Raw genomic sequence first — 26,574 nt, 5'->3', positions numbered from 1 at the left:
TTGAGCGTCCATTCTGCCAAACGGACGTTGTCAGAAAGAGATCGATACAGTGAAGGAGTGAAGGGAAAAAGAGGAGTGGAGGTGTGAGTGAGAGGAGAAGAAGAAGCAGAAGTTACCTCTGCCTGCCTTTGACAAGAGGGTGGCCTTTTGGCATGTTTTGGCCTCCTCTGGCTGGCATTCATCACTAGTAATTGGCTATCTGAAAGGGAGATTATAATGATTTCCTATCACCCTTTTTGGGCGGTGCCAGTTTGACAGAATTGCAGAAAAGGGTTTATATACTTTCAAGTATGAGAGAGGAATAAGAAAGATGCAGCACAGAGGCACTGTTCTTTCTCTGGAGAGTTTAAGGTGAGCTACGTGTGTGTGTGTGTGTGTGTGTGTGTGTGTGTGTGTGTGTGTGTGTGTGTGTGTTGATAACCCACCTGTTGAGTTTCTTTCTGATCATAATTAAGCAGCATATTAATGAGAGTAAATAGTGTTCCGTTTTGATGCTGGTTCGGGTCAATGATTTGGGACAAAACTGGAAGCAACTTTCAAAATTCCAAGATAGTTTGGTCGTTAGCATTTTAAAACATGAAAGACAAGCAACAGGTTCACAACAGCAAAGATGGCTGGCTAAAAACAAGGATGCTGTCCTTGGTTGCTGGCAATAGAAAGAGCAGGAAGTCATGGATATACCACGCACTGCACTTGGAGATTTTGACAAGGTGGGTCTTTTGAGACCTCAGGCAACATCTTCAGCTGACTTTTAACGAACCAGTCCTGCAACATTCTAAAAATGTTGGTTGCGAGTGATTGATCTGAACTGAACCTTCTCTCCCTATTCACCCTTGCTGTTGTGTTCCTCTGCGGTCACTGTGGACCACCGCACTCTTCCTCCGGCTCACATGGGGGTGTTGGTCACCCTGATGGTGAGGAGTTTTACTAGCGAAATGCAATAGAGCAACCAGAGTGTCCGTAAGGATGTTCTTGGTAGTAAACCAGCCCCCCCCCCCCCCCGGTGTTGGTTCTCCCCGAGCACCCCTAAACTGGCCTTTTAGTCGTTGCTTTTGTATCTGAGAACAAATGTACATGTGTCTTCCCTCTGGATCAACCTTGAGGATCAATTATACAGTTGCCTGGCAGCATCGGTGGGCAGTGAATGATCATCAAGTGAGGCCTCAAGACGGACCTTTAATTTCCTTTGACAGTAATTCTTCTAATGTTTTGACCAACCGACAGAAGAGGAGGATTTCCCATCAGTCACTTAGCCTCTGGCACAGGCATCCACTAAGTTCCGTTTAAAAATGTCATTTTTCTCTACGATTTACAGATCTGGCCCAATATTTTATTGGTTCCTCCTTGACCCATGCCATCCCTCCCCCATAAGTCTCCCTGGTAGTTTTTCCATAATCCTGCAAACGGCACATAAAACGTAACCTCATCAGTGGAAGTAATAAAGCAGCGAAGCCCCAAACAACGTGGGCTGTGTTCTGTCCGGTTGCATAACTCGCATCAGAACAGTCAGATCTCCCTCGTTATTTCTCCCTGAGGTCTCAGTGGGTTAATTCCCCCATGCTTGTCATCTCCTTCATCTCAGCGAGAGCTCAAAAAGCAGCCATCCTCCCCACGGGACCGCAGGCAAGCTGGCTGACACCGCCACCGCACCACCTAGAGGCATGAAAACAGACCCACCCACGTCTGGGTCAGGGTTCACAGTAGAAGCAGGGAGAATCGCCGCCTTGACTGACATGGTGGTAACCGTGTGTGTTTAAATCTACTGGCCTAAATGAAAGTGGGATGTCAAGTGAATGTCAGTTACATAAAGTCATGTAGGATGCATATGTATATAAATCCTCCTGGATAAGTGAGGGAATAGAGCTGGAAGGGCAGCTGAGGGTCAGTCACTGTGACTAAAGGCATCTGCTTCAAACCGGGTGTACCTCAGCAGCCTGTAATTTTCACCGCAGCCTCAGCTGTCTGTGGGGGAAGTAAGGAGGCTTAATGGGAGTTTATTTTATCAAACTGGGCTATTATTGGCTTGATGGCCTCACACATATCCCACCGAGGAACGTAGCACAGTGAACACACACAGGCTTCAAGTGCAGGCTCAGCTCACTCAAAGCTACCTCACTCAGCTGTTTGGATTTGCTGCATACACGTGTGTTTGTGTGTGTATGTATGTGCGTGCATACACATGTTCAAGTGTGTTGTTCAGCAGATGCTATTTAGGGTAAATATTGTTTTGGAAGCCATCTGTTGTAATTACCACCTCTTTTCAGTGTGTGTATGAAAACAGTTAATTGTCTTTTTTTTTTTTTAAAGCCACACATTTCTTGACGTCTTGCGAAAAACATTTTGATTTTGTCATGTCAGAAACTCAGCCGCGAACGTCCCGATATCTTGCTGAAAAGGCTGAAGTTGGTCACAAGAAACAAAACTGCAGATGTCTCGGCATCTTGCAAAAAACGTCTGGTTCTGTCACCAGAAACACAGCTAGAAATGTCAAGACATTTCACCAAAAACACCAAGGTTTGGCTCTGGAAATGCCTACAGACGTCTAGAAATCTCGCTAAAAACACCTGATTCTATCGGCAGAAACATGGCTGCTTGACGTCGCTCGCCAAAACCACAGTTTCATCCTCTTCATCTTGGATACTGGAGAAACAGGAGTTCAAACCAGTAACCTGTTCTGTTCACTAGACATCCACTCTATCAACGGGGCCATGTGTATTAAAGAACTGTGACCTTCTCCCTGTGTGTGTGTGTGTGTGTGTGTGTGTGTGTGTGTGTGTGTGTGTGTGTGTGTGTGTGTGTGATGTCACCCTCTCTGGCCTTCAGTTCAATGTCTAATCTCACGTTAATGAAAGGGACTAAAGATTCCTGGATCTGCCCTGTGAATCTCTCCATAATGAGTTCTCGCTTTGCCCTTCCTCCATCCTTCCACAAACTCACGGAAGGTGAAACTCACGGCAAATCGGCCTGGAAGTTTCTGTGTGATCCGAACGAAGGACAGACAAACGGAAGAGAAAACGCTACCTATGTTGTTGTATTGTTGTTAGATGGGACACATAAAACGACTCCACAATGATAGTTGCAGACGACAAGGAAGAACAAAATGAAAGTGTTTCCTTTCTTAGCGTCGTCAGGGTGTACCTGCAGGGATTCCTCAGTGTTACTTTGCTGACAACATGGAGTTCCCCCTTCGCCTCTGCTGCTGCTGCTGCTGCTGTGAAGGCCACAGAGAGTAACAGCTTCATCTTCAGGTGCAGAATGTTGTCAACTTGAGACATTAGATCCCGGTCTGCAAGCAAAGAGCGTATTACGTGTGTGTGTGTGTGTGTGTGTGTGTGTGTGTGTGCGCGCGCATGTGTGAGTTCTTCATTTAGGCTGCAGCAGAATTCTGTATTTTATCCCACTTGTTGTTATATAAGCTTCAGACAGCTGGTCCCACTTTTAATGCAAATACACCACACTCAAAATCTCAGCCAACGGGGGGGGGGGGGGGAGTAATCTGTGAAATTGTGCCCTCAGTCCACTATCCCTTTTTGTGATTGATGTACTCTGTCGGTGCGTCAGGTGACCGGTGTCTGATGAAGAGCTGCTCCAAAGCTCCTTTTATTTAGGTTTATGTTAAGTACTCAATGCTGCCATTTAAAACCAGCCAGTTTTCCATTTGAATTATTAAAGCTGCAGCTTCGCGTGGACTGCTCTCACGTTTACCCGCCTCAGGCTACTGGAGTCTTTACCTGCATGGCTGCAGGCATCAATTTTATCACATCAAGAGTAGGAAACTGTTGAAAACATAGATTCATGGAGTTTTTCTGATTTTTATACATATATATATATTACAAGAGCATCACAACTTGCAACATGGCGAAGAGGCAGATGTTTATCTAGTTTGGGGGAAAAAATACTGATATCACAATATCTTGCGATACTACTATCTTGCAATACAATATTGATTTTCCTTCTTAATATTGTTTTTTTTTGTCAACAAATTGCAATCCATGATTTTGACGAATTGTAAATACAACTCTCACTCTCTATATTGCGGTTGGATGACAGTGATGATGAAACATATATATAAAATATTCTATTTTGCTTAACGCTGTTGGCGACAAATTACAAGTGTTCCTATGTCATCGTTTCCTCCTTGATGCTGCTTCTCATACCTGAACTCGACATCTGCAATGTTCTTGTAACAAACAGAAACGGCGAAAATGAGATTCACATCATAACAAACTGAATCATCCTGCAGTTGCAGCTTCACTCAGAGAAGTAAGAGACAAAGCTGAAGACAAACACAGCGTCATATTTTAACTGTTTTCTCAGCTTGCATACTTTTTTTTCCCTTTCTTTCCTTTTGGATGCTTTTTAAAGCTACAGTAAAAGAGGCCACCTCAGAAGTCTCCAGCTAAGCCGTGGATCATATTCCCTCTCGGAGCCTGGCATTATTCCACACTGTGGGTCACGGGGTGATTATCTCTTCCTGTCAGGAATGTGGAGAATTTCCTGCGTTTTTCTCCCTCTTCCGGCCTCGTTAGTGGTTGTGCATGATCGTGTGACACACAGGCTGGACCCAGTTGGCTGTGATTGACTAATGAGCTTTCTACCACTGTTACCTAACATTCAGCGTGAACATCGACAGTGACTTCAAGGGAATGTGCTGAATCCAATGAAGTGTGTTCAGCGGGTAAATAATGCGTGCACCTGCTCTGAGGAGGCTACAGATTTCTCTCTCTCTCTCTCTCTCACTCTCTCTCTCTCTCTCTCTCTCTCACCAGGGAGCTTTTGTTAGATAAAGCCACCCCTCTTTCACCAGATTTTGTTTGGGTGTATCCCGTATTGACAAACTGCAGACTTTCAGCTATTTCTTTTTCAGCCTGGATGCTTCGCCGTCTTGTTTGACTCACGTTTGAGCAGATCAAGACATCTCATTTTGTTTTTTTTCTAAATTCCACATGTTAAACCTGTGAGAAAGCCTATGATTTCATTCCTGTGTCACATTGATTTTTGATTACTCGTCTCAACATATGCCGCGTGTGTGTGTGTGTGTGTGTGTCTGTGTGTCCAGTCTCTAGCAGCGGTGTTGTTTGTGTCGAGGAGAGAAAGGGAAGCTCTGTATTTGTGTAGGGTGGTGGTGCAGGAGGGGGGTGGAGTAAGAATCAGACTCAAGTATAGGCTGTCTCGCCAGGGTTACTCTCCCCACCCATCCTAAACCCTTCTCTCCAAGCTTCTCCCCCTCTCTTACACTCCCACCTGCTTTTTTTTTTTCGAGGCGGGAGGAGGAGAGGGGTGGGGGGGGGTCGAATGGAGCAGCAGAGGAAGGCGGGAAAGTTGAGATGGCTCAAGATGGAGGAGTGTGCATGGGGAGGATTCAAGCTCTCTTCCACTTGACAAACAGTTGATGTTCTCTTGCCGTGCAAGTAACTTGAGTTGCATTTGCAGGTCCCTCACTTAAATTTCTCCACACAAATACGACACACACACACACACACACACACACACACATGAATGTCGAGTAAGAGACCCTTGGCCTGGATGATCCGACCCGGTCACTCTCAACTGTGTTCGTACGGATGATTTCTTGTTTCTCATACGATTTCATCTCTGTTGCGTGTCTCATTTTATTGGGAGGAGCATCTATTCTGGGGCTCTAAATCATTCAGCATAAGAGAAGTCTGAGTTCACGATGGTAGAATAAGTGGAATTGTTACTGTTAGTCCCAATGAAACTGTACTCATACGTAACCACAACAAAACTGAGTTTGTTTAGTTGATGCTATTCTTTATTTTAATCTATTTTATAGTCTTACCGTCACTTTGTGATGCTGCTGGGAGCTGAGTTGCAAATTCAGCTTGCTTTGAATGACAATGAGGAACCTTGTAATCATTCAATAAGACCAAAATAATCTAGATGATGTTACTGGGGCTCAATTTACTCATGTTTACGCTTCGTTCGGCTCCTAAACAGCCTGTATTTCTGCACATTCCATTGGTGGAAGTTGAGCAGCAAACCGTCAAGGATGAAGGCGTAACTACGGCAAAAACACAACACATTCCTCAACTTTATGCGAACAAACCTGATCTGTCTTTAAATTTACGTCCCCTGTCAGACAGTCTTGACTTCAACCAGCTGTTAGGGACCCTAGCGCCACCTACTGTCATGGAGGTAGACATACTTCCACCAGTAAATCAGTTCCTCTTTGTTTCTGATGTCCTTGGTCTGATTATTTGTGCATGTAAACCCACCGACTCAACCAGCGGGGTATGAGAGACGCTCCCCTGCAAGGTTTTTTTTTTTTTTAGACTACAAGGACGGCTTGAACAAAGACGACAAACTGCCCACAGCCTGTCCGATTCCGTGGTCGGATAGCTCCAGGCATGAGTGTGAAGGCTCTCAGAAGACGAGCTGGCTGTGGCCGCCTCCCTCGGTGTGCATGGCGAACTGGGCCAACCGCGTCACACAGCTGTATGAACATTAACAAGGCAGCCGCAAAACAGGGATGCTGTGTGACGGACACTCTGAGGCACAGAAGTGATGATTCCAACAGCCTGTGGACACTTCAAAGTCCTGAATAGATTTGGGAATTCCATGCTTAAAAATTACCTTTTAAATCAATTAAACTGGCAGAATTTTATACTTCAGACTCTGTGGCTGCCTGGATTTCTATTTTATCCCTTTCGCCAATGTAAAAATCCTCACCAGTGATGGCCAATTGGAGCTTGTTTGTTTCTCCTCTGACAGTGTGAAAGTAGGCCACGGGCAGCAGAGACAACGAAGGAGGAATGATGTAAGCTGGGACCTTAAACTGTATGTTGTTTTTCTCCCTGGAAATCTGTAGCTTAACCCTTCATGCTAAAGATCAGATAAAGCCACAGCACTCAGAACTAAAACCCCACTCTTCTATTACACGCTAATAACATATTTAAGGGTATTGCCTGAAACATAACTGCATTTTGCCTGAAAGGGTGTAAGAAATAGAAGAAAATAATCTTGTTGTATGTTGGTCCACCGGTGAAGTGAAAATCATCAGTTTCGTCCTTTGTGTTTGTGCCGTCCTGCTCATAATGACACACTCAACACAGGTGTAGTGTGTGTTTTGATATCTGCAGTTGTGTACACTTTAGTCACTTTATACCCTTTTTTGTTCACGCAAATGTGTGTTCCTGGCACTTTGGAGGTAACAGATGTACTTTTTGATCGAACAGAACTGATTCGTCTTGTTCTTTCACTTCAACCTGTAGAAGGATAAGTAAGTGGTACTGAAGCGTTGTTTCCTTGGTGGATGCTCTACTCTCAGTGCAGCTGATTTTAATATAAGATATAAATGTATCTTTCTTTACGATCCATCTGTCTCTCTGATTTCTGCCTCTAACAACTGTCCCCTTTTCTTCATGTTAATTAACCGCGCTCGCTTCCCAGGGGCACCCTGCTGATGACTATTTTTGTCCCTGTGCCTCCAATAACATGAACCGATGCCTCGCCGTGTTGTACGACATACATCTCTCTGTGTCACTATGAGCCAACGAAGCGTGTTAAACACAGTTGACGGTGCCAAGCATCCCGTCTGCTTTCTCTTCAGAGGAGGCAGCTTTTATTAACATAAAAGCCTTCAAACAGACAGGTGATATCGTTGCGAAACGGCACTAAAAAAGTTCTTGACTCAAAGTCAAGAGGCTGGCGTTGTGTTTGGCAGCAGGAACGTAACAAAGCACTTTGCCTCTAATTGTGCAGCTATTCTTAAGTTTGAGCTTCTTGATTTGAGAACATTTAATGCTTCTGATGTTTGGCTTCCCCTCAGAAGGAGATGTTGTACATTTTTACTTCAACTTTGTTTAATTAACAGCTATAGATCTTTTACTAAAGAAGATTCTTCAAAACATATGTTGGAGTGTAATGCAGGTTTGGTTTGATTATGATCCTCTCTCCTAATGGTAGCGCTCAGAGGACATTTCTCTTTAGTGAGTACCAAAATCTGCTGCTCTTACTTCTCGAGTATATTATTACTTAAATAAATTGCTCCACCACTCTCATGTCTAAATTATGGAGGAGCAGCAATGGCATCCAGAACCCAGTTGGCAGCCACATTTGGGCATAATGTGAGACACTTCTGGCTGACTTATGGTTCTAGCAAGTGTTTGGTGAGCCAGATGTGGCCCTTGTAACGCAGTGAGCTGGCTTTGATGCCAGATGTGGGCTGAATAAGTTGAACCTGCAGTCACGGGAGAACGGAACTGGGAGCAGATGTGGGCCAAACTTTGGACAAACTCATTCATTGTTTGTTCTAAATGTGGTAATACTGAGCATAACAGATTCAATATGTTTCCAACTGCAAAGTAAGTGAAGTTTGTGTAAGAAAAATTAGCAAGAAAGAGCTTAATGCTCAACTTCCCCACAGCGTATTGGGTCATTCAGACTGCCACCTTCCAGTGGGACGATTTATTAATCTGTAGGATGTATAAAGAGAACTTGATACAGTGTTGGAGGTGGAGCCTGGTGTGGTCCTATGAATGCTGCTCAGAGGCACATGAAACCCAAAAAGTCTGGCTTCTGGGTACGAAGGAAGTGCTAGTATGGCTGGTTAATGGGCTGCACAGAACAGAGCCAGCGCACGGACCCACTGTTACAATTTGTTGTCTTTTCTGCTGGAAAAAAAACAAAACACGATACAGTGTAGTAATTTTTGCTCAACTAACCCAACCTCTGGCTGTTGCTTAAAAGAAAAAAAAAGACTGGTGTATTTTTAAAATATGCAAAATCCTTATTAAATACTTGATATACTTCCTTTGTTTTCTCATAGAAAATCAGCTTTAACGTCACTCTATTCTTGGTTGTTTTCTCTTCTAGTCTCCCAGGCCAACAGCAGCCTAAAGAAACACCGGAGTCGGAGCATTTTCAGCCCCTTCTTCTGCTGCTTTCGCAACTACAATGACTACCACGTGGAGCCACCACCCGCCAACAACAAGACACTCTCTCTTCCTCCACCTCCAGAGGAGAACGGCAGTCCTCCCAAGGTGAAGCTCATTTATCTCTGACACTTACATCACTGCTGGCCCAAGTCCAAATTAGACACAGTTTGCTTCCACACACAAACACACACATGGGAAAAAACTTATGGGACTTAGTTGATATTTGAGGAGAGAAATCAGAATTTCTCTGCCAGTAATGAGTAGTAATCTTCGAGTTTATTTCCAGAGATCTTGTCAGGGTTTGTCTTTTCCTGCAGAGAGCTGAGGCCGAGGCGCTGTGCTGCCTCGCTGAGCTCCCTCCACAAATTTTTCCAGCTGCTTCAAACCCGTTGAACCCAGAGGTTGTTTACCATCCACTGCGAGAAAATACGGGCTCGCTTCCCATCTTGCATTCTTCGATATCTGCCTACGCACACAACCGCGCACACAAAATAACACACGGATCATGCTGAGAAGCTCCAGCGACACACACACACACACACACACACACACACACACATATATGCACACTCGCTCACTCGCTCCTTCTTTATATGTGCTCACAAGTCTTACCGTACACCCATGACAACACATGTACATACACACATTCACACTCACACGTACTCACACACTCACACACACACACACACACACACACACACACACACACACACACACACAACTGCTGCTTCTTTAATCCCCATAAAGTGGACCTTGTGTCCGGTGTGATGGATTGCCTTGCACCCACGCCTCCCCCTCTCCTTACACACACACACACACACACACACACACACATACACACACACAGTCTGACCAGTGTACCAGTGTAGCAAGGATGTGTGAAACGAACATTCTGGCTGCGGAAAAGGCGCCAATCCCGACGCTCCTCCACAAACATGGCGTTCTGCTGCCAAGGCAGGGTCACTGGGCTATAAATGGAGCAAAAATCATATCACATTGCCACTCCTGTTTACCTGTAATGCGTCTCTCATTCAGGGGAGGAATGTGTGGCTCCGCACCGACACTATACATGTGGTGACCTGCTCCGGACCCTCTTAAACAAACGAGTCCCCATTAATTTGGAGTGAACCTAGCGAACCTGGCCATAAAAAGCCTTGTTATTGTGCAGGGGCTGATTTTCAAGCTGGGTTTGTGCCCACAGTCCCTCCCAGCAGTGTACTGCTGCTGGATTTCTGTCCAGCTGTATTTGTTTCTATGGCAGCTCTGTTTGTTTTTGAGGGAGTTCTTCTCTTTCTGCCCCCCCTCTCTCTCCCTCTCTCTCTCTCTCCCTCTCTCTCTCCCCCTCTCTCTCTCTCTCTGTCTTTCTCCCTCTCTCTCTCTCTCTCTCTCTGTGCATTTGTTGATCAGAATATTGATGTTGCCGATTCCTTCCTCGCATTGACTGCTTTTCTTTTGCGTCCTCTGATTTTCGCCTTCCCCCCACCCACCAACCCCCACTGGTGCCAGGTCCAGGTTATCCCCATTCCCAGTGTATGTATATGATCTTTCATTGTTTGAAATGCATCATGAAGCTTCTCCTCCTCCTCTTCCTCCTCCCGCTTGCTTGTCATTTTTAGCGCATGTTGGATGAGTTTGGATCATCATGACACGTTCAGTGCAATTAGATTTAATTCATTTGCATATATTTTATGCTCTTTAATAAAAAGGAATGTGGTGTGGTTAACTTCAGCCTCATAATGTGACTATAAGTCTCTCTTACTCACACAACTGATACAGATAGTAAACGTTTGTCAGCACAGGTGGGCAAAATAGTTTCTTTAAACAGTTCCACTGTGTATTTTTTCTGCAGTAAACGGCAAGTTGAAAATTGGCTGCTAATCCTCACCATCATTAAAGCACAAATGTTGAATAAGAAACAAATGAAAATTCCAGTAAGAATACAGACAAGAAGAGTAAAAAAAAAACAAAAAAAATCATCTTGTTCTATGAAATGTTTGAATTGTCCAAATCGACCAATAAAGGCTCAAATATTGATGATGTAAATGTTCTGATCATGCGGAAGATTTCCAAGGATAAATCATGACTGATATGAAGCTGCACAACCCTATATTCTACTTGTTCAGCTGGTTGTTACTCCACTACACTGTAACGATTGTTAACATCAGCTTACAATTTTTTTTCGGCCGAAATGCGGCTCACATCGGTGACAGAAGTGCCAAACCTGGCCCTGATGTGGCCCTGATGTGGCCCAAATTAGCTTTGGCTAATGCTTCTTATGATTTATTTGTGTCTCTCCTTCCATTGGAACACAACTTGAGACTGATTGTCGTATTTTTTTTTAAAAAGAGCAAAAAGCGTCACTTCTTCCTTGAAAGACTTAATTACTGTAGGTGTTTATCGTCACTGAAGAAGATGACGGGCTGATCAGTGTTTGTCCATTAGACCAGAACCTTCATACATTTTGTTGCAGTCATCGCACTGACACTGCACCTCATTTAGCTATTTTGGAATCTACGCGGAGCCTGTGGTTTACAGTAATTTATGATTTTCACACTCCCAGCATCCCACGTTGCAGCCAGGCTTTAAACTACACCACCCAGCAGACACCTCCCTTAAATGGCAGGAAGTGCATGTGGTGCCGAAGGCTGTTTGGAGTTTTCTCTGAGAGGTGATTTAAGATAAGTCAAAGTGACCTGGAAAGGTCATGGCTGGGCGACATCGGAAAGTGAGAAGTGCTGCATCTGCTCTTTTGTTAGTTTTTAGCAAGAAAATAACAAAGCTATGATATTTTAGGGTCAAAGGACATCAGTACTGCAGTACTCATTATTTTACAAGATTTGAGAGTGGATTTTGGTTTAGATGCCCTCCCTTCAGATCAGGGGGTGCCCAAACTTTTCCCTTAGAGGACCAAAACTTAAACTTTATATTGAGCCAAAAGCAAGAGTGCGACACAAAAGGGTACTAAGAAGTTCCCTTAATTGAATATACTTTAATCTTTTACATAGTTGAATGACAACTTAACTCTAGATTCAGACGACTATATTGACTCATTCATTTATGAAAATTAAGGATTCCGCATCATTAAAGATCATTTTTACCTCTCAAATAGAGAATAGAATAATGGGGCTTTTGGAGTCGATTCTTAAAATTCGATTTGGTGAGGAGTTGGTGAGCAGGTATGAGTGTCAGGTTAGCGCCCCCTGGCTGCAGCTCCAGCTGAAGGCCTCTATTAGAGGCGGTCAAGGTCCCGCTGCTCTTCCTCCGCTCGACCTGCATGTGTGCATCACATCCATCACGCCGTGACACCATGTTATTCAGTGTCCTTGCTCTCAGCCCCCCCCCCCTTTTTTTTTTGCCAACATACATCATCATGCGCTTCCACGATAAGACGTGATAAATATGGTCGGCCCGAACACACCATGACACACATACATGCAGAAAATAGCTGGAATACTTGTGTGTGTTTGCGTCAGCTTGACGGAGCCCTTGTGCCTCTTTATAGATTTGTGTGTGTGTGTGTGTGTGTGTGTGTGTGTGTGTGCGCGTGTGACCCCTATGGCTGCACCATCTGCCCTATGCTAGTCTGTAAGTCCAGGCCCGTTTGACAGAGAGTACAAGTGTTTCTCCTTTCCCTCTGTCCCTAAAGGCAACACAGTCACAGCACTCAGTCAGCAGGAGTTAATACTGAAACCATCAGCAGGGACATGTGTAGTACAACCACAACAACAACAATGGCTTCTTGATACTGAGCCAGAAGTTATTACTTGAATTATTTTGTGTCATAATCTTGTGGCGATTAATCGAATTTCAAGCAAAAAATTCTTCTCTGCCTTCTTCAGCTTCACGTGAAATCATTTGAGGTATTTGAAAGTTTTTGATTTGAATTATCGCTTGACTGTTTGTTATGTAGCTTCTCAGCTAAGTGAGAAAATCATATGTAGGTTAATCAGCTACATTATTTTGTTTTTGTTGCCAAAATCAGTCTCTCTATTTAATGTATTTCTGAATCTAACATGTCCTGAAAAATAAACGCCAGCAGTTATTTAGAACTATTAATGTTCTTATGCTCAAACGTGTCCTGATTAATTCTTGGCCTTTTCAAGCCCTCAGTTTAGTCATGCAGACATGAATTAGACCCCGATGATGGTTACGAACCCCATGATGTTAAATCAAGAGCTATGACCACTAATAGTTAAATAGTAGTTAATCAAAAGAAATCTGTTTTTTACTAATTGATGAATAATTTCGGGCTTTTTCAAGCAACAAAATGTTTACCATTTGCTTCCTCCAGACTCCCAAACACAATGATTTGTACTGCTCTTTTTGTCATTTATGTAAAATAAAGAGTGTGTGAAGTGAAACATTTTGAATAGTCACTTTTGGCTGTGGGAAATAGCAATGAGTGTTTTTCCTGACATTCCACAGACAAAACAATTGACTGATTAATAGTGTAAATAATCAGCGGGTTAATCCATGATGACCCTGGTTAATCGGCAGTTACAGGAAGTACACAGTAGACGAAAGTTACAAATAGCCAACAGGATTTGCTTCCTGCCTGTAAGACTAACTTGAGGCTAAAACAAATCCTAATGTGCCCCAAAGACATTTGTGCGTTAGAACGTTTCATTTTTATGTTGCATTGCTCTTAAACATCAAGATGCTCCAATGATTGAGAAGCTGATGGACGCACACCAACAGTCATTTACAGTAACATTTTTCACCCAAAACGCCCAAAGAGTTCAGATGCATTGACACCAAACCCTCAGAATTTTCATCTGATGAAACATACACATTAGTTATATTATATAATGTGTGTGTTTGTGTGTGTGTGTGTGTGTGTGTGTGTGTGTGTTTTTGCATTTGCGTTTGCAGCCTCCAGCCAAGTTCCTCCTGCCTGAGGTCAGTATAGCAGACTATGGCAAAAACTGCGTGGTGATCGACCTGGACGAAACCCTGGTACACAGCTCCTTCAAGGTACTTCACCACGCCACGCCTCCATCTCACACACACACACACACACACACACATACACACACAAATGCACCAGTGACATATATAAGCATGCAGATATGTTATGAAGCCTTTTCATCCTTTCACGTGTGTCATACTGCTTTTCTGCAGCCACTGCAAGGATAATAGGATTATATAGAAATAATTCCAGGAGATGTCACATTCCCCTGGTGGGAAAGTGGGAGGTGCTTCGTCACTGATCACATGATCGCAGCAAGGCCTCTCCCTGAGGATAATGATGCCTTTTATACACAAGTTACAACAAGAAAAGCCCAGAAGGGGTGTCCTTACAACTAATACAACATGGTGTTGTCATAGCAACCGATGCAACATTTCATCATGGCCTTTGTTCTCCTGTAATGATGTACAATGACGAATGTATCACATTTGGACTGCTGTCAAGGTTTAGCTGCCGAGAATTTTACCCAGATTAGTTTTATGACAGGATATTCTTCTTTTTTTTTAACCAGAGTGACCACAGAAACCAATTTAGATTAGTTCTAAGGTCTAATGCACCTCCATGTTGGTATAGTGTTTCATTTTCTGTCGGCCATAGAGTGTGATTGAAGTAACCGCACTGCTGCCTTGTACCAGTGGGAGGAACCTGGTCCAGAAAACGAAGCATTCTACTGGGATTTGATTACTGTAAACGGATAAAGAACAGTGCTGAAGAAACTGCACCATGATGGGGTTTTGTAAAAAGTGTTCGTCAAATTAAACCACATAATGGAAAGCAAAAAACTTTCATAATAGTTGTATTCTCAGTGGAGTCTGGGTATGACCAACTGCAGAAACGTGTGTGCCATTTTTTTCTAACGTTTTCCATACATTTAGAACAGATGTTTGTGTGTCAGAAGCAATTAGTCTGAGTCTTAAATGTTCAAGAAATAAAGTTAGTTTTCAGTAGACAGTTTCATATGTGGTGTGTTGCTGCTTTGAAGATAAAATTAATTGAAACCCAACTTGTGCTACTGTTACCACCACTACTACTACTACTACGACTACTACTACTACTACTACTACTACTGCTTTAGATAACCACAGAGGTAATAAAAAGGACAGTGGGTGGCTGATATTTAATTCAGACCAAACTACTTTATATCAGGCAGTATGCAACTGCATTCAATTTGAGGATAGTGAAACAAAACAACACCGCTAGTGTTAAGTTAGCATTGTTGAACATCTAGTTAGCTTGTCTCAAAGTGTATGATTTATTTTGTCTGCAAGCCTGAAAAAAGGGTCTATGGGTAACAGTAGCTTCAGATAGTTCAATATTTTCTTCTGTGGAATATAATTTGTCAGTAAATACCACACTCTAGATTCTGAAGCCTTAAGCGTTGGCTTCAAAATGGTGGTGGTTAACAAGTAGCGAAACAAGATTCCACCTTCCTGCCAAAAACACACTAAGCTAAGTTGTTGTGAATTTGAAGTCGTACATCTGTATTGTTAAATATTAGCCTTTTTTTTTTTGGTCAAGGTTGGCCTACAAGAATATGTCGTCCCAGCTGCACTTTATGCAAAGGAAAAATAATTTTAACCCAAAATTTGAGGAATGTACATCCAAACAACTGCTCTTCCTTTGGTCCCCCGCAAATACACTCATCTGGCGTGTGGTCAATATCATGAGTCATGGCAGTAGCAGCTTGTTTGTACTTGCTGTGTCTGATAGTGCACATTACCCGACGGTCCAATGTAAGATCTTGAGTCAAACTTGTGATACTGCAAGGTTTCAGTCTGTACTGCAATCCTCTTTCAATTTAAAGTGGTATTGCATTAATAAAATCAGTTTACTAGCAGGAGCTGTCAAAAAATATAAAAGATAGTCACTGAATTAATTGTCGGAAATGACTTTGCAGTTGCTTTTGTGCCTTAAATCCTGAATATTCTGCACAGCTATGCATTTTTACCTGTCTTCTTTCCTCAAAACTGTCATAATAATCCACATCTGCGCAACTGCATATGTAAGAAGACTAAAGATGTGGCAAAAAGGAGCTGAAAGTGAAGACTCGTCTGCTCTTGTTCTACTCAACAATGAACGGAAATGATTTGTTGACTTAAATCACTGCAGAGAAAACACACATGACTAGTAATGCAGTGGAAAGGCAAAGGGAGGGAAAATGTACACACACACTTCACTGGACCCACCCATTAGTCACAGTCACATGCCAGCAGCACGGGGCCACACGCACACACACGTACACGATCACCCACACATGAGGGAGTGTCCCATACTGCTGCCTTCAATGACCGCGGGGTGTAGTTGACAGAAGTCTCAGATCTGCTCCGCTCTGCTCGTCAGAAAGGTTTTATTTCGCCGCCGGAAACCAAAACAAGTCAGAAACCCACATGGCAGCCTCTTATTTTCTCTTGATGAAACCCAGTTGCACACCGGATAATCAATCCGTCAAAATTAATGAAGTTCAGAAAATCAGTATGCAGTATGAAATGGATTCAGGCAATGCAACAAATTAATATGAGAGGAAAGAAGTGAGACAGAGGGTGACACACACTCAGCATTCTCACTTGAGAAACCCTGCAGGAGTTCTAGAAGAGACCATACTGACGGAATTTTTTGCATCAAGTCACTTAAATCCACCAACATGCACATTTACATTGTGCATCAAGAGGAGAAATCAGAACTGACAGGGGATCTTGAACAGTCCCAACAAGCTGCACACGGACAGAAATAGTAACATTACATAACACAGCACATATACTGTGTGCTTGATCCTGTATATTATGGAAGAGAGGATATTTCCTGCTCAGTGATCAGATGCAGTACTGGATGTGTGACAGGACCGACAATACGATACCCTCATGATACAAGAATTATAATTAGAGCTGCTTATCCACCTTTTTGGGTATTTTAGTGTTGGCCGTTTTGGTGTAATACATTTTTTGTAAGCTAGAGGGCAGTTATCTGTGATGGGACGGCATTGATACTGATGCTAGCATCGGCGGGGGTTTCCTGGGCCAAAAACAGATACGATTCTGACTTTGGATTTTCGATCACTGCAGAAAATCTAAGATAAGGAAACTAAAGTGAATTGTAAATGCTTCGTTATTTTCATATATTATATTTATACTTATATTTTTATTTCCTGCAGCTACACATAGCATGATTACGATGATAAGATTTATAATATTTTAAATAGGATTGACAATAAAAAAAGAATCAAATGTAAAAAATGCGCAAAAAATAGCATTTTATCTATCTATATATAACATTTTGGCTGAGGTACGCCGTGTCTAGTTTTTATAGAAAATGTAAATCAGTTTCGGGTCCGGAAATAAAAAGCACATTGGTTGACCCCTTCATCACACTTCCCATGTTTTTCCCGTTTGTCTAAACTTTTGCTGTTAATCAAAGATCGATCAAGAGAACTTGTGTTGAAAGAGCTTTAGTAGAAGGCAGTGATGCGGCGTTGATGATGGCTCGGTGGCTCATCAGGTAGATTACTGTCACTCTGTGTATGGATGCACTTTAAATACACTCTGGAGTGTGTTAGGGAGGCAGCTAATGAAGCGCGCTGGTGTGTACGTACGTGCGCGCAGCATCAGGGTGAGAGTTATCAGCGAAATAAATACTTCTCACTTCATCCTTCACTGTTTCGCCATCCGTCTCCAAATCACTCTCCATCTCGGAGCAGAGCAGCAGTGATGAGCAGCTGCTGCGTGTTCCGTCCTCACATGATGGAGTGATTCAGCGGAGGAGAGGTAGACAGAGGCCAAGCCTGTCCCTGCATCTCCTCCATCTGTGTCTCTTTATGTCGTCTTTAGGAAAGTGGGGCCGATTTGGTTCGCTCTCGCCTCCGCCTGTCACCGGCTCATTACCGACTCTTGTTTTAAAGACATGCGAGGCTCTTTATGTTCTCTGGTGTAAACCAACTCGGGATATTACGAAACCGATCTATAGAAGCACCCACATGTGTCTCAAGAGGGATCAGGGTGCTTTGATGGAGGATTGACTCACTCTTGCATCATGCAGAGAAAAGCCAACATCTCTGGTCGGTCGCCGCTTTCCGCCGTCGCCAAAATAGTCGTCGAATTACAACAATTATACAGGTGACATGTGAAAAGTGGAAAGTCTTTAATATTGCAACAGCTAAAACTCTGTCTGAATGTGGTTATATGCAGAAATAAAATCGATGAAAAGGAAAAAGAACCACCATGGGCGTTGCGTCAGGTTTTAAAGGTAGAACAGCCCACGTGTTGCATCAGGTCTAAATGAGCAGCCCAGTTGAATGCTGAATAAAATATTTCAAACGTCTTTCTTTTGTCAAAACACATAAATGAAATATTTCCACATGAACAGGCTTCTTTTCCAAAGAATACCTTCACTTTAGCCTTAAAAAGCTTTACAATTACCCACCTGCTGCACCTTTTCTGAAGTGAGCTTCCTCATCTTTCAACCTTCTTTTAATTGCCATTTTGTTTTTAATTCGTGACATGAAATTCCATGAAAAGATTCTCTACTGGTATGTTCGTCCTGGGGTTTTAAGATTCTCGTTGAAGATGAGGATTTGGGGGGGGGGGGGGGCGGGGGGTTCTTTGTTGTAAAGCACTCCAAGCTGCAAATTTTGGTATGAAAGGTTCTGTACAAATAAAATTTCCTATTAAGAGACATTCGATTCAAAGGTGACAACAAGCATTGAGAGAAAAGCTTTCTTTGTGCTTCCAAATGTAGCGAAACATTTTCCCTCCATCTCTTCATCTATTTCTTTATCTCTCCTCTCCCAAAATGACACTGACGTGCCTCCTACCTAATCCTTTCATCCTCTGCTTCCACTCGTCTTCCACCCACTCCTTCTCTCTCTCTCTCTCGCTCCCTCTCCCTCTCTCTCTCTCTCTCTCTCTCTCTCTCTCTCCAGTGTCTGTCTCTCTCCTCTCCTCCCCACCCCTTCTTTTCTCGCTTTTAAAAAGTCACACTGAGAGAAAACAGCAGCGCTGCTCCTGCATGCATCTGTCATCTCTTTCCTCCCCCGAGTCTTGCTCGTGGTTTTTATTTAACAGTGAGACAGAGCACTGGAGCACAGGGAACCACATCAGGCTTAAAGCCTCCCTAGTTTGCCTGAAGCATCATACAGGAGCATTTCTTTTCATTTTTTTGTCTTTTTTTTTTTTTTTTTTAGACAAACCTGTGCATGTGGTTTGAGTGTTGCATGCCAGAGTGAACAAACTGAGAATCCTTTCCTTGTTTCTTTTGTCTACAGCCTATTAGCAATGCAGACTTCATCGTTCCAGTGGAGATCGATGGTACTGTTCATCAGGTACTGTTTGAAAGACACAGGACTTCTGGGAATGTACCGGATGTGGGCTTGAATGAAATCATACATGCGAATTTTATAAAGGACTTCATTTATTATTCTTTAATATCTCACCGCTGTGTGTGACAGCACGTTCTTTTATTCTCTGTCCTTGCTGTAAACCATAAACCACAGGGCCGAGGTGCTGCTAAGACCCATAAAGGTCACAAAAATGAAACAGAAATGACTTGTCATGCCTGAATGTGCACAGAGTCCTTTTTTCTTTTCTTTTTTCATCCCTACACATTTACTTTTTAAATGATTTTTAGTCCCATTTGAAGGCCAACAGAAGCCTTTCTGTTGCTGTAACCTGGTTCAAGTAATCCAGGATAGGCTTTCTCTGTCTACCTTGGCCTATGCTTGATTACTTGCACTTGGATGCAGCAAATATTCCACGGACACCTGCTGGAGAAGACGGGGGCAAGATGAAGTTATGTCAGCTGGTTGATCTTCAAACCTATATTGACTTTAACAAAAGTTAAAGCTGCAATAACTTAAATAACTTAATAAACAGTAGTAGTGGAGGGGAAGAATGACAGTTTTTCCCCCCCTGCATCTCTTCTTTGTGACTCCAGAATGCAGAAGCAACATATACTTAGCTTGAAGCTAACGGTGACTAACAAGTGAACAACAGCAAAACTGCCTAAACGCGTCAGTTTATAAACTCTCAAATACATCTTCTTGTATAATACATATCCTCTTTAGCTGTATGCTCAGTAATCCACAAACACTTTGATTTGAGCTCAAAATAAACCGTAACACTACAAGTTCGGTGCTACCGTGAACTAGCGTGGGCGGTTTTGCTCTCGTGAGCAGTCAGTCACCATTAGCTTCAAGCTAAGTACACGTTGCTGGCTCCTCAAGTGATACAGAATGGAAAAGACATCTTCATGAGCTCAGAGCCCCAATTTGTGAGACCTTGAAAGTTAAAATGCACTTTTTTGCTTTAGAATGGCTTGAAATATTGTGATTCAAGTGTCATAAACTAGCATGTTATTCCTGAATCAACATATCAAGGCTGAAATATTTTTGCTTCACACTTCACAACCACTAGCTGGACTCAAGAAATGCGCTTTCTACATTTTTTCATAGTCTTGTGTTAAAAAAAAAGCCCCCAAAAATACAATTAATTTCATTATTGAGATGCAGAAGCCCATCTTCCCAGCTCTCTAAATTTTGATTTAAAACTGCTGTGCGTTCCAGGTGTACGTGTTGAAGAGGCCCCATGTGGACGAGTTCCTCCAGAAGATGGGGGAGCTCTTCGAGTGTGTTCTCTTCACAGCAAGCTTAGCCAAGGTCAGCCATCCATTTCAACGTTGACAGTCACGTCATCGCCATTGTTTCGTATTCACTGGATGTGTTTGGTGTTCAGTATGCTGACCCTGTGGCAGACCTGCTGGACCAGTGGGGGGTGTTTCGCACGCGGCTCTTCAGGGAATCCTGTGTTTTCCACAGAGGAAACTATGTCAAAGACCTCAGCCGGCTCGGCCGAGAGCTCAGCAAAGTCATCATCGTAGACAACTCGCCTGCCTCCTACATCTTTCACCCTGAGAATGCAGTAAGTCTTCCTGCTTCTTGATAGAAGAGTTGCCCGTAGAAACCGTTTGGAAAAGGCCCGACGCTTTCAAAAACTGTTGGCAGGTGACTGGAGGCGCCGTCTATCGATGGAGAAAAGCCTTCACTGGCATTCAGAGAAGAAATACACTCATGCTTTGATGTAATTGATGCTACAGCAACATGGTTGTGAAACCAGAGGGGTGCAAACTTTTTATTTTGGAGTTCCAAAACCGACTGAATGGTGGGCTGTAGACCAAAAGCAAACATATTGTTGTTAAAATGCATTTAGTCTGTGTCTCGCTTCCTCTGCCTCTTCCTTTTTCCTCTCTTCACGTTTGCCAAAGGGACATCCTGTGCTATGGTCTACTCTGCTATCTGATAAGTTTCAGAACACTCACATTTTTAGTATTTTTACCCCACAACAAAAGAAAACTTCAAAAGTAAACTGGTTTGCATCCTTTTAAAATGTATTTTAAAAGGATGCAAATCAGTTTATTATTGCAGTTTTGTTTTATCTATCTATTTTTGCATTTCGCAGGTCAAGTCAAAGCTGAAATTGGGCCAACTTTGGCCCCTGGGCCAAAATGTGGGCAGCAATTCACTAAAAACAGTCTCGTTGTCGTCTTCAATGAATGCCGATTGGTGCGAACAACTTATGGGCGTATGACTTGAAGCCTGACAAGATGGTTTCTTGCATGATCTTGTGGCATCACAATCTTGAGAAACCAGCCCCCTCACAGGGAATTGCATTCGTGCCCATCCTTGTCTGGCCCACATCCTTGCCAGTGCCAGAACTGAGCCGTAAATGCCAAAAGCAGCACGGATTAATGTGGCTGTTGCCTGGCTTTGTAATTATCCAGCAGCACTGCAGGTTGAAACGGCACGTTGGTTGTCCCAGGAGATACCACGATGTCACGGAACTGAGTCAAGGATGAGCTGAAACTATTTTGAAGGTCAAAGCCTTGATGTATGCTCACTCTAAGCTAATAGGCTAGCATGCATAACTTCATGCTAAAATGTTGCTTTTGTACATAACATGGTGGTTGTTTTCTCAGAGTCTCACAAATCGTCTGTTCCCACCTGTGCATATCAAGGCTGAACGCCTCACAAGAGTTGCCGCGTGTGTTTTTGTCCAACCTCCAAAATACATTTCTGGATATTCTTAGTCCCGATCGAGTTACAAAGTTTTACCCAAACCAGTTCTAAATAGACTGGATGAATAGAAATAATACCATGATGTTAATGTATCTTATCAGCCGCAGTTTTATTCTGCAGTGGGTGTTTGAGCAGCAGTAGGAGCCAAAGGCAGCGTTCCCAATTTTATGAGATTCTCTCGTCTGTGGAGGTTTGCCACTCTTCATGCCTTTGATGCATTTCCCCGATTAATTATTTAAACTCTCACCAGCTCCTCACCCAACTCTCTCTCTCTCTCTCTCTCTCTCTCTCACACTCTCTCTCTCTCTCTCTCTTTGCTCACATGATCAATTAAATCTTGCTCCACCTCTCTCTCTCAGGTCCCGGTGCAGTCCTGGTTTGATGACATGATGGACACTGAGCTACTGGACTTGATTCCTCTCTTCGAGGGTCTCAGTAAGGAGGAGGACGTTTACAGTCTGTTACAGAGCCTGAGGAATAGGTAGCAGGCAGATCCAGCTAGTCCTTCCTGGTCCTTCACCTCGCTGCCACGGGCCCACCGCCGGCCCAATGCCGGCCCACTGCTGGCCCCCATCCTCCGACCTGCTCTGAGGACACCAGCGTTCAAGTGATCTGGTCCTACTGAAATCCAGGGGGGAGAACTGTACTCCGACCTCTATGACCAGGACTCCTACTAACAGATCCTATTACTGTATGTAAATACTATATGTTTCTAAGAGGAAGACATACATAAAGTAATTTTTCTATCAGAAAGAGGAGGTTTTATTATTCTAAGTAATATTTTAGTTACCAAAAATAATAAAATACACAGAACTAAGTTTTTTTGGGGAGAATGAGTGACCTTTTATTTTCGTTTTGTTGCGTTGAGCTGTGCTATGCAGGCTTTTGTTTCTCGTCGTCGGACTTTTTCGTTCCAACAACTGTGATTTCTCTTCTCTTACGGAATGAAGTGCCTTCATTACTGTGCTGATTTTGTTGTGTCAGGAATGGGGTGCACATTTTTATGCTGCGTATTTACAAGGACTTAATACCCAGAAATGTTATAACGTCTCCCGAGGCATATTAATAAATCCTCTCAAATTAAAATGGAAATTAGTATTTGGTAATATTCGTGTAATTTAAAAAAAAAAAAAAAAAAAAGGACCAGAAGAGAATCATTTGATGTTTACAGTTCAGTGTAACAGTTACTGTAAATTGATCCTTCGAGACAATGAATCCCCACTTTATTGAAAAAAAAAAGAGAAACCTTTGTGATGACATCACTATCCACCAATAAATATTAAACCTTCGAGGAAAATGTAATGATTAGCTTAGATGACATGAAATTCTATTTATTGGGGTTGGGTGCATTGTAAAGAATGCTGTTGAAATTGTACTGTACAACATGATTAAAGTTGCAAGTTTGCACACTGTCAGTTTGTGTCGTTGTGGAATGAACTGCAGGAGCAAGTCAGTTTATTTGGTAGTTCTCAACCTGGGGGGGGTGGAGACTCACGCAGGGGTCACGACTCACAAAATCATTCCTGGGGGCCATCAGGGTTGTGCCAAAAAGGAAAAAAGTAACAATATAATTTGTCTTAACAAATTAAAATGAAAAGAGTAAACAAATTTAAGTGTGCGTGCTCTAGGAAACCATGAAAGCGAGTAGAAACAGCAGCTCTTCAGGCCTCTGAGAGCTGCTGTATTTTTCGTAGATTATCAGGCCCACTCTCCTCAGTATGAGAACGTATTTCCTTCCATGTCCTTTTTGGCCAAATAGACGGTGGTGATCCAGTCATTCAAATACTAAAACTCTGAAGCAAAAGTGGCGCGCTCTCTCTATGATTAAGGAGGAGTGCAGGGAGGGATTCTTCTGTGTGGCCGAGACAAGCAAAGCTTCAGAACGACTGACTCAATTAATAATTGTAAATTAAACAGCAACAAATCTGTTCCTCTGTCAATCATTTTGAGGTTTTTTTTTGTGTTTTTTTTTTCCCCTAATGAGAAAAGTTATTTTTATGTCCGTGACTATTTGCCGGTCTGGTCTCATTCTTGAGAATATTGCACCTCATATACTTTCCCTTGGAGTTTTGACGTGCGCCTATCCAGATATATTTGTGACGACAAAACATTTCCACCCTATACTCAGTTACTCTGCTTTTGTTTACAAGGATGGAGGACAATTAAAATTAAGTAGTTCATTTGTTTTTGATCCATTGACCCTCATGACTGAATAAAAGTCCAACAGTGTGACAAGCAGTCTGGGCAGGACAGGTAATGATTAATAGTGAGGTATTTTTTGTTGTTTCCACTTTGCGGACTCCGCTTCTGCATAATCAGCTGTCTCTCAACTGCCGTCCCAATCATTTTATAATTTAAAACATTTGATAGAATATGAGCTCATTCAGCCAGTCGTGTCAGGGTTAAAGGGTGTAATCTTATCTGTTAGCGGGATTATGCAAAAACTACAAGCCCGGATGAAACCAAACTTGGTGCAGCGAGGAGGAAAGAAGAACTTGTCGCATTTTGGTGCAAATCAGCTTTTCTTTACATCAGGTTTGGCCTTTGCAGAGGTTTGACCTCCCTCTGGTTAATCCCAGCCTTAATGGCCAGTAATAACGTTGTGTTATATTTCTCCTTTTCATCTGGACTGTCATTATTTCCAGTTTTTTAACACGTCACTTTAAGCTCTTCAGTTGCTTTTCCCTTTTTCTGACTGATGTTTTTTCTTACTTCCTGTTTGACCCTGAATCCTTTCCGTCTTGTGTCTTTCTTTGCTTTACTGTACTTTCTGCGTCTTTTGCTTCCCGCCTTTTTTGTTGTTGTCACATGATCACCTGTGTCTCGTCAGTTAATCACTCCGCCCAGCTTTGCACCTGCTGTCTCTCAGCCAATCAGCTTTTTACCTGTTGTTCATTGTCTCATCTAGTCCGGGTGTGTCTCCATTCAATGCGGCTGTTTGTCAGTCTGCTTTGGAGTTTTGTGATATTCTGCTGTTGGCGTCTGTTAAATTTGCCAGTTTTACGGCATCTCCAGCTGCCGTTTCTGCCTCTCCGCCACAAAAATATACCTCGATCTGTTGAAGCCTCAAGGACCTCTGACCACTTGATCCTTGATAAGGGGGAAACAATCATTAAATGGATGTGATGGATCTCAGCGATGAGCAACTTATTGCCAAACTGGCCCTGAGCCATGTGACCTTCACTCCTTCCAGCAGACAACTTGATGCACATGTGAGGACGATGACTAACAATCATCTTAAAATTAACTTCAGTGTCAAGCTGTAGAAGAGGGTTTTACTGACATTGTATGTCAATGCAACTAAATTTGAACTGATGAGGACCAAATCCAGTTCTTCATGCCTGCTCCTGCACTGACTGGAGCATTAACTCTCTTCTACATGGCCTCTCATAGGATTAGTGATCTCTAAAACTGCAGTTTGGAAAATGTTTGGTTGGAGTTTCAAACCTTAGCAAGACACCAGTCAATCACAGGCTGATACGTGGAGAACTACTTGTGCTTTAGAGTCATCAATGAAATGTTTTTTTGGCACAGAAGGAGGGTCCAGCCGGCCAGATTTAGCTCTCGCTCATATCCCATGGTCCTCATCAGCAGATTGTGTTCCAGATTTATTGTTTCAAGACAAAGTGCATGACGAACCCCCGCTGAAGTGTAATGATAATTAGATTATGAAAGTATTATGTCATTGTAATTGTCATATTACTAACAGAGCCCTTTTAAAGTTCTTTGAGCTCTGGGTTGTTTAAGACTGTTTTACTATGTTAAACTCAAGCATTAAAGTTATTTTTAAGTTGAATAAAACTTAGAACAAATTCTGAAAAGTTGGATTAACTGGTATTGGAGATGTGAGCCCCTTTTCTTTGTTGGCAGGGTTAAATACTTTGCAGGACATAATAAAATGCATGTAAACGGGTTAATGTGCAACTCAGACAGGGAGCTCAGGTTCATGTGATATGCTGATGTTGGCTTCCGCTGACGTAGAGGCCACCTGAACTGCAGCGCTGGATTAGGCATTACAGAGACTATTGTTCACGCCTGAAGACATTTCTCTTAAGTTGTGAGTCAAATATGCGGTGACTGAACTTCACCATGTTGTTGGAATGATCATAGCTGAGTCCAGGATGAATGGAAAAGTGCAGCCGAAGGTAAGTGTCTCATTAGGAGGCTTCTGAAGTAGGAATCTTACTGAAATGATCGTGTCCCTGAAGAGAGGGGGAGATACTCGGTGGCGTTTAGAACTCAAGGTTATCCTCTCAACTATCCAAGAGTGGAAATCACTTTGTTTGCAGTGTGTTAATATGTCTCTACGCTCAGAAAACAAATGTAAACACAAGCTGCCAATGTCCTCTCCTGCGGGAGATCAAAGCCCGGAGCTGTAAAACATGCAATAATGTCGAGCCGTCCTCCTCCTCCAGTGTCTGTGTGAGTGGGCACAGAGGAAGAGATTTAGCCACGGAGAGCCTCTGATTCCTTTCCAACACCACTCCAAGCTCCTCCAGTCCAATCCCCCCATCTGCTAGTTGTAAAATGAATAATTGGTGTCAAGGGTGGAGGGGGTGGGTGTCTCTGTAATGCCCACTGTGCTGCTGAGGGCTCTGTCAAACATAAACACAACTCCAGCTGAGGACTTGAAGTGCATTCAAGAGAAG

At 42.9% G+C, this 26,574-nt stretch overlaps 2 protein-coding genes across 4 annotated transcripts in view; both read left to right on the top strand.

The window, feature by feature from the left end:
- Window positions 1-23,330, top strand: part of ctdspla (CTD (carboxy-terminal domain, RNA polymerase II, polypeptide A) small phosphatase-like a) — a 33,156-nt gene extending 9,826 nt beyond the window's left edge. Inside the window, exons 2-8 of one of the 2 annotated variants that reach the window (XM_086190886.1) lie at window positions 8,836-9,002; window positions 10,404-10,427; window positions 13,770-13,871; window positions 19,121-19,177; window positions 20,417-20,509; window positions 20,586-20,771; window positions 22,285-23,330. In XM_086190886.1, coding sequence (XP_086047012.1) covers window positions 8,836-9,002; window positions 10,404-10,427; window positions 13,770-13,871; window positions 19,121-19,177; window positions 20,417-20,509; window positions 20,586-20,771; window positions 22,285-22,410 — 755 coding nt within the window. In that variant the 3' untranslated portion in view covers window positions 22,411-23,330. The remainder of the gene's footprint in view (window positions 1-8,835; window positions 9,003-10,403; window positions 10,428-13,769; window positions 13,872-19,120; window positions 19,178-20,416; window positions 20,510-20,585; window positions 20,772-22,284) is intronic. The other variant, XM_086190887.1, reaches the window with a different exon arrangement.
- Window positions 23,331-24,884: 1,554 nt separating this feature from the next.
- vill (villin-like) overlaps window positions 24,885-26,574 on the top strand; it is a 13,913-nt gene continuing 12,223 nt past the window's right edge. Inside the window, exon 1 of one of the 2 annotated variants that reach the window (XM_086190684.1) lies at window positions 24,885-25,137. In XM_086190684.1, coding sequence (XP_086046810.1) covers window positions 25,042-25,137 — 96 coding nt within the window. In that variant the 5' untranslated portion in view covers window positions 24,885-25,041. Of the gene's footprint in view, window positions 25,138-25,936; window positions 26,071-26,574 lie in introns of those variants that run through there. The other variant, XM_086190685.1, reaches the window with a different exon arrangement.

Source organism: Aulostomus chinensis, chromosome 21 (genome assembly GCF_037954235.1).
Source record: "Aulostomus chinensis isolate RoL2024-O1b breed Wild chromosome 21, RoL_Achi_v1.0, whole genome shotgun sequence".
Taxonomy (NCBI): domain Eukaryota; kingdom Metazoa; phylum Chordata; class Actinopteri; order Syngnathiformes; family Aulostomidae; genus Aulostomus; species Aulostomus chinensis.
The sequence above is the reverse complement of the archived record's forward strand: the minus strand, read 5'-3'. Positions and strand labels throughout refer to the sequence as shown.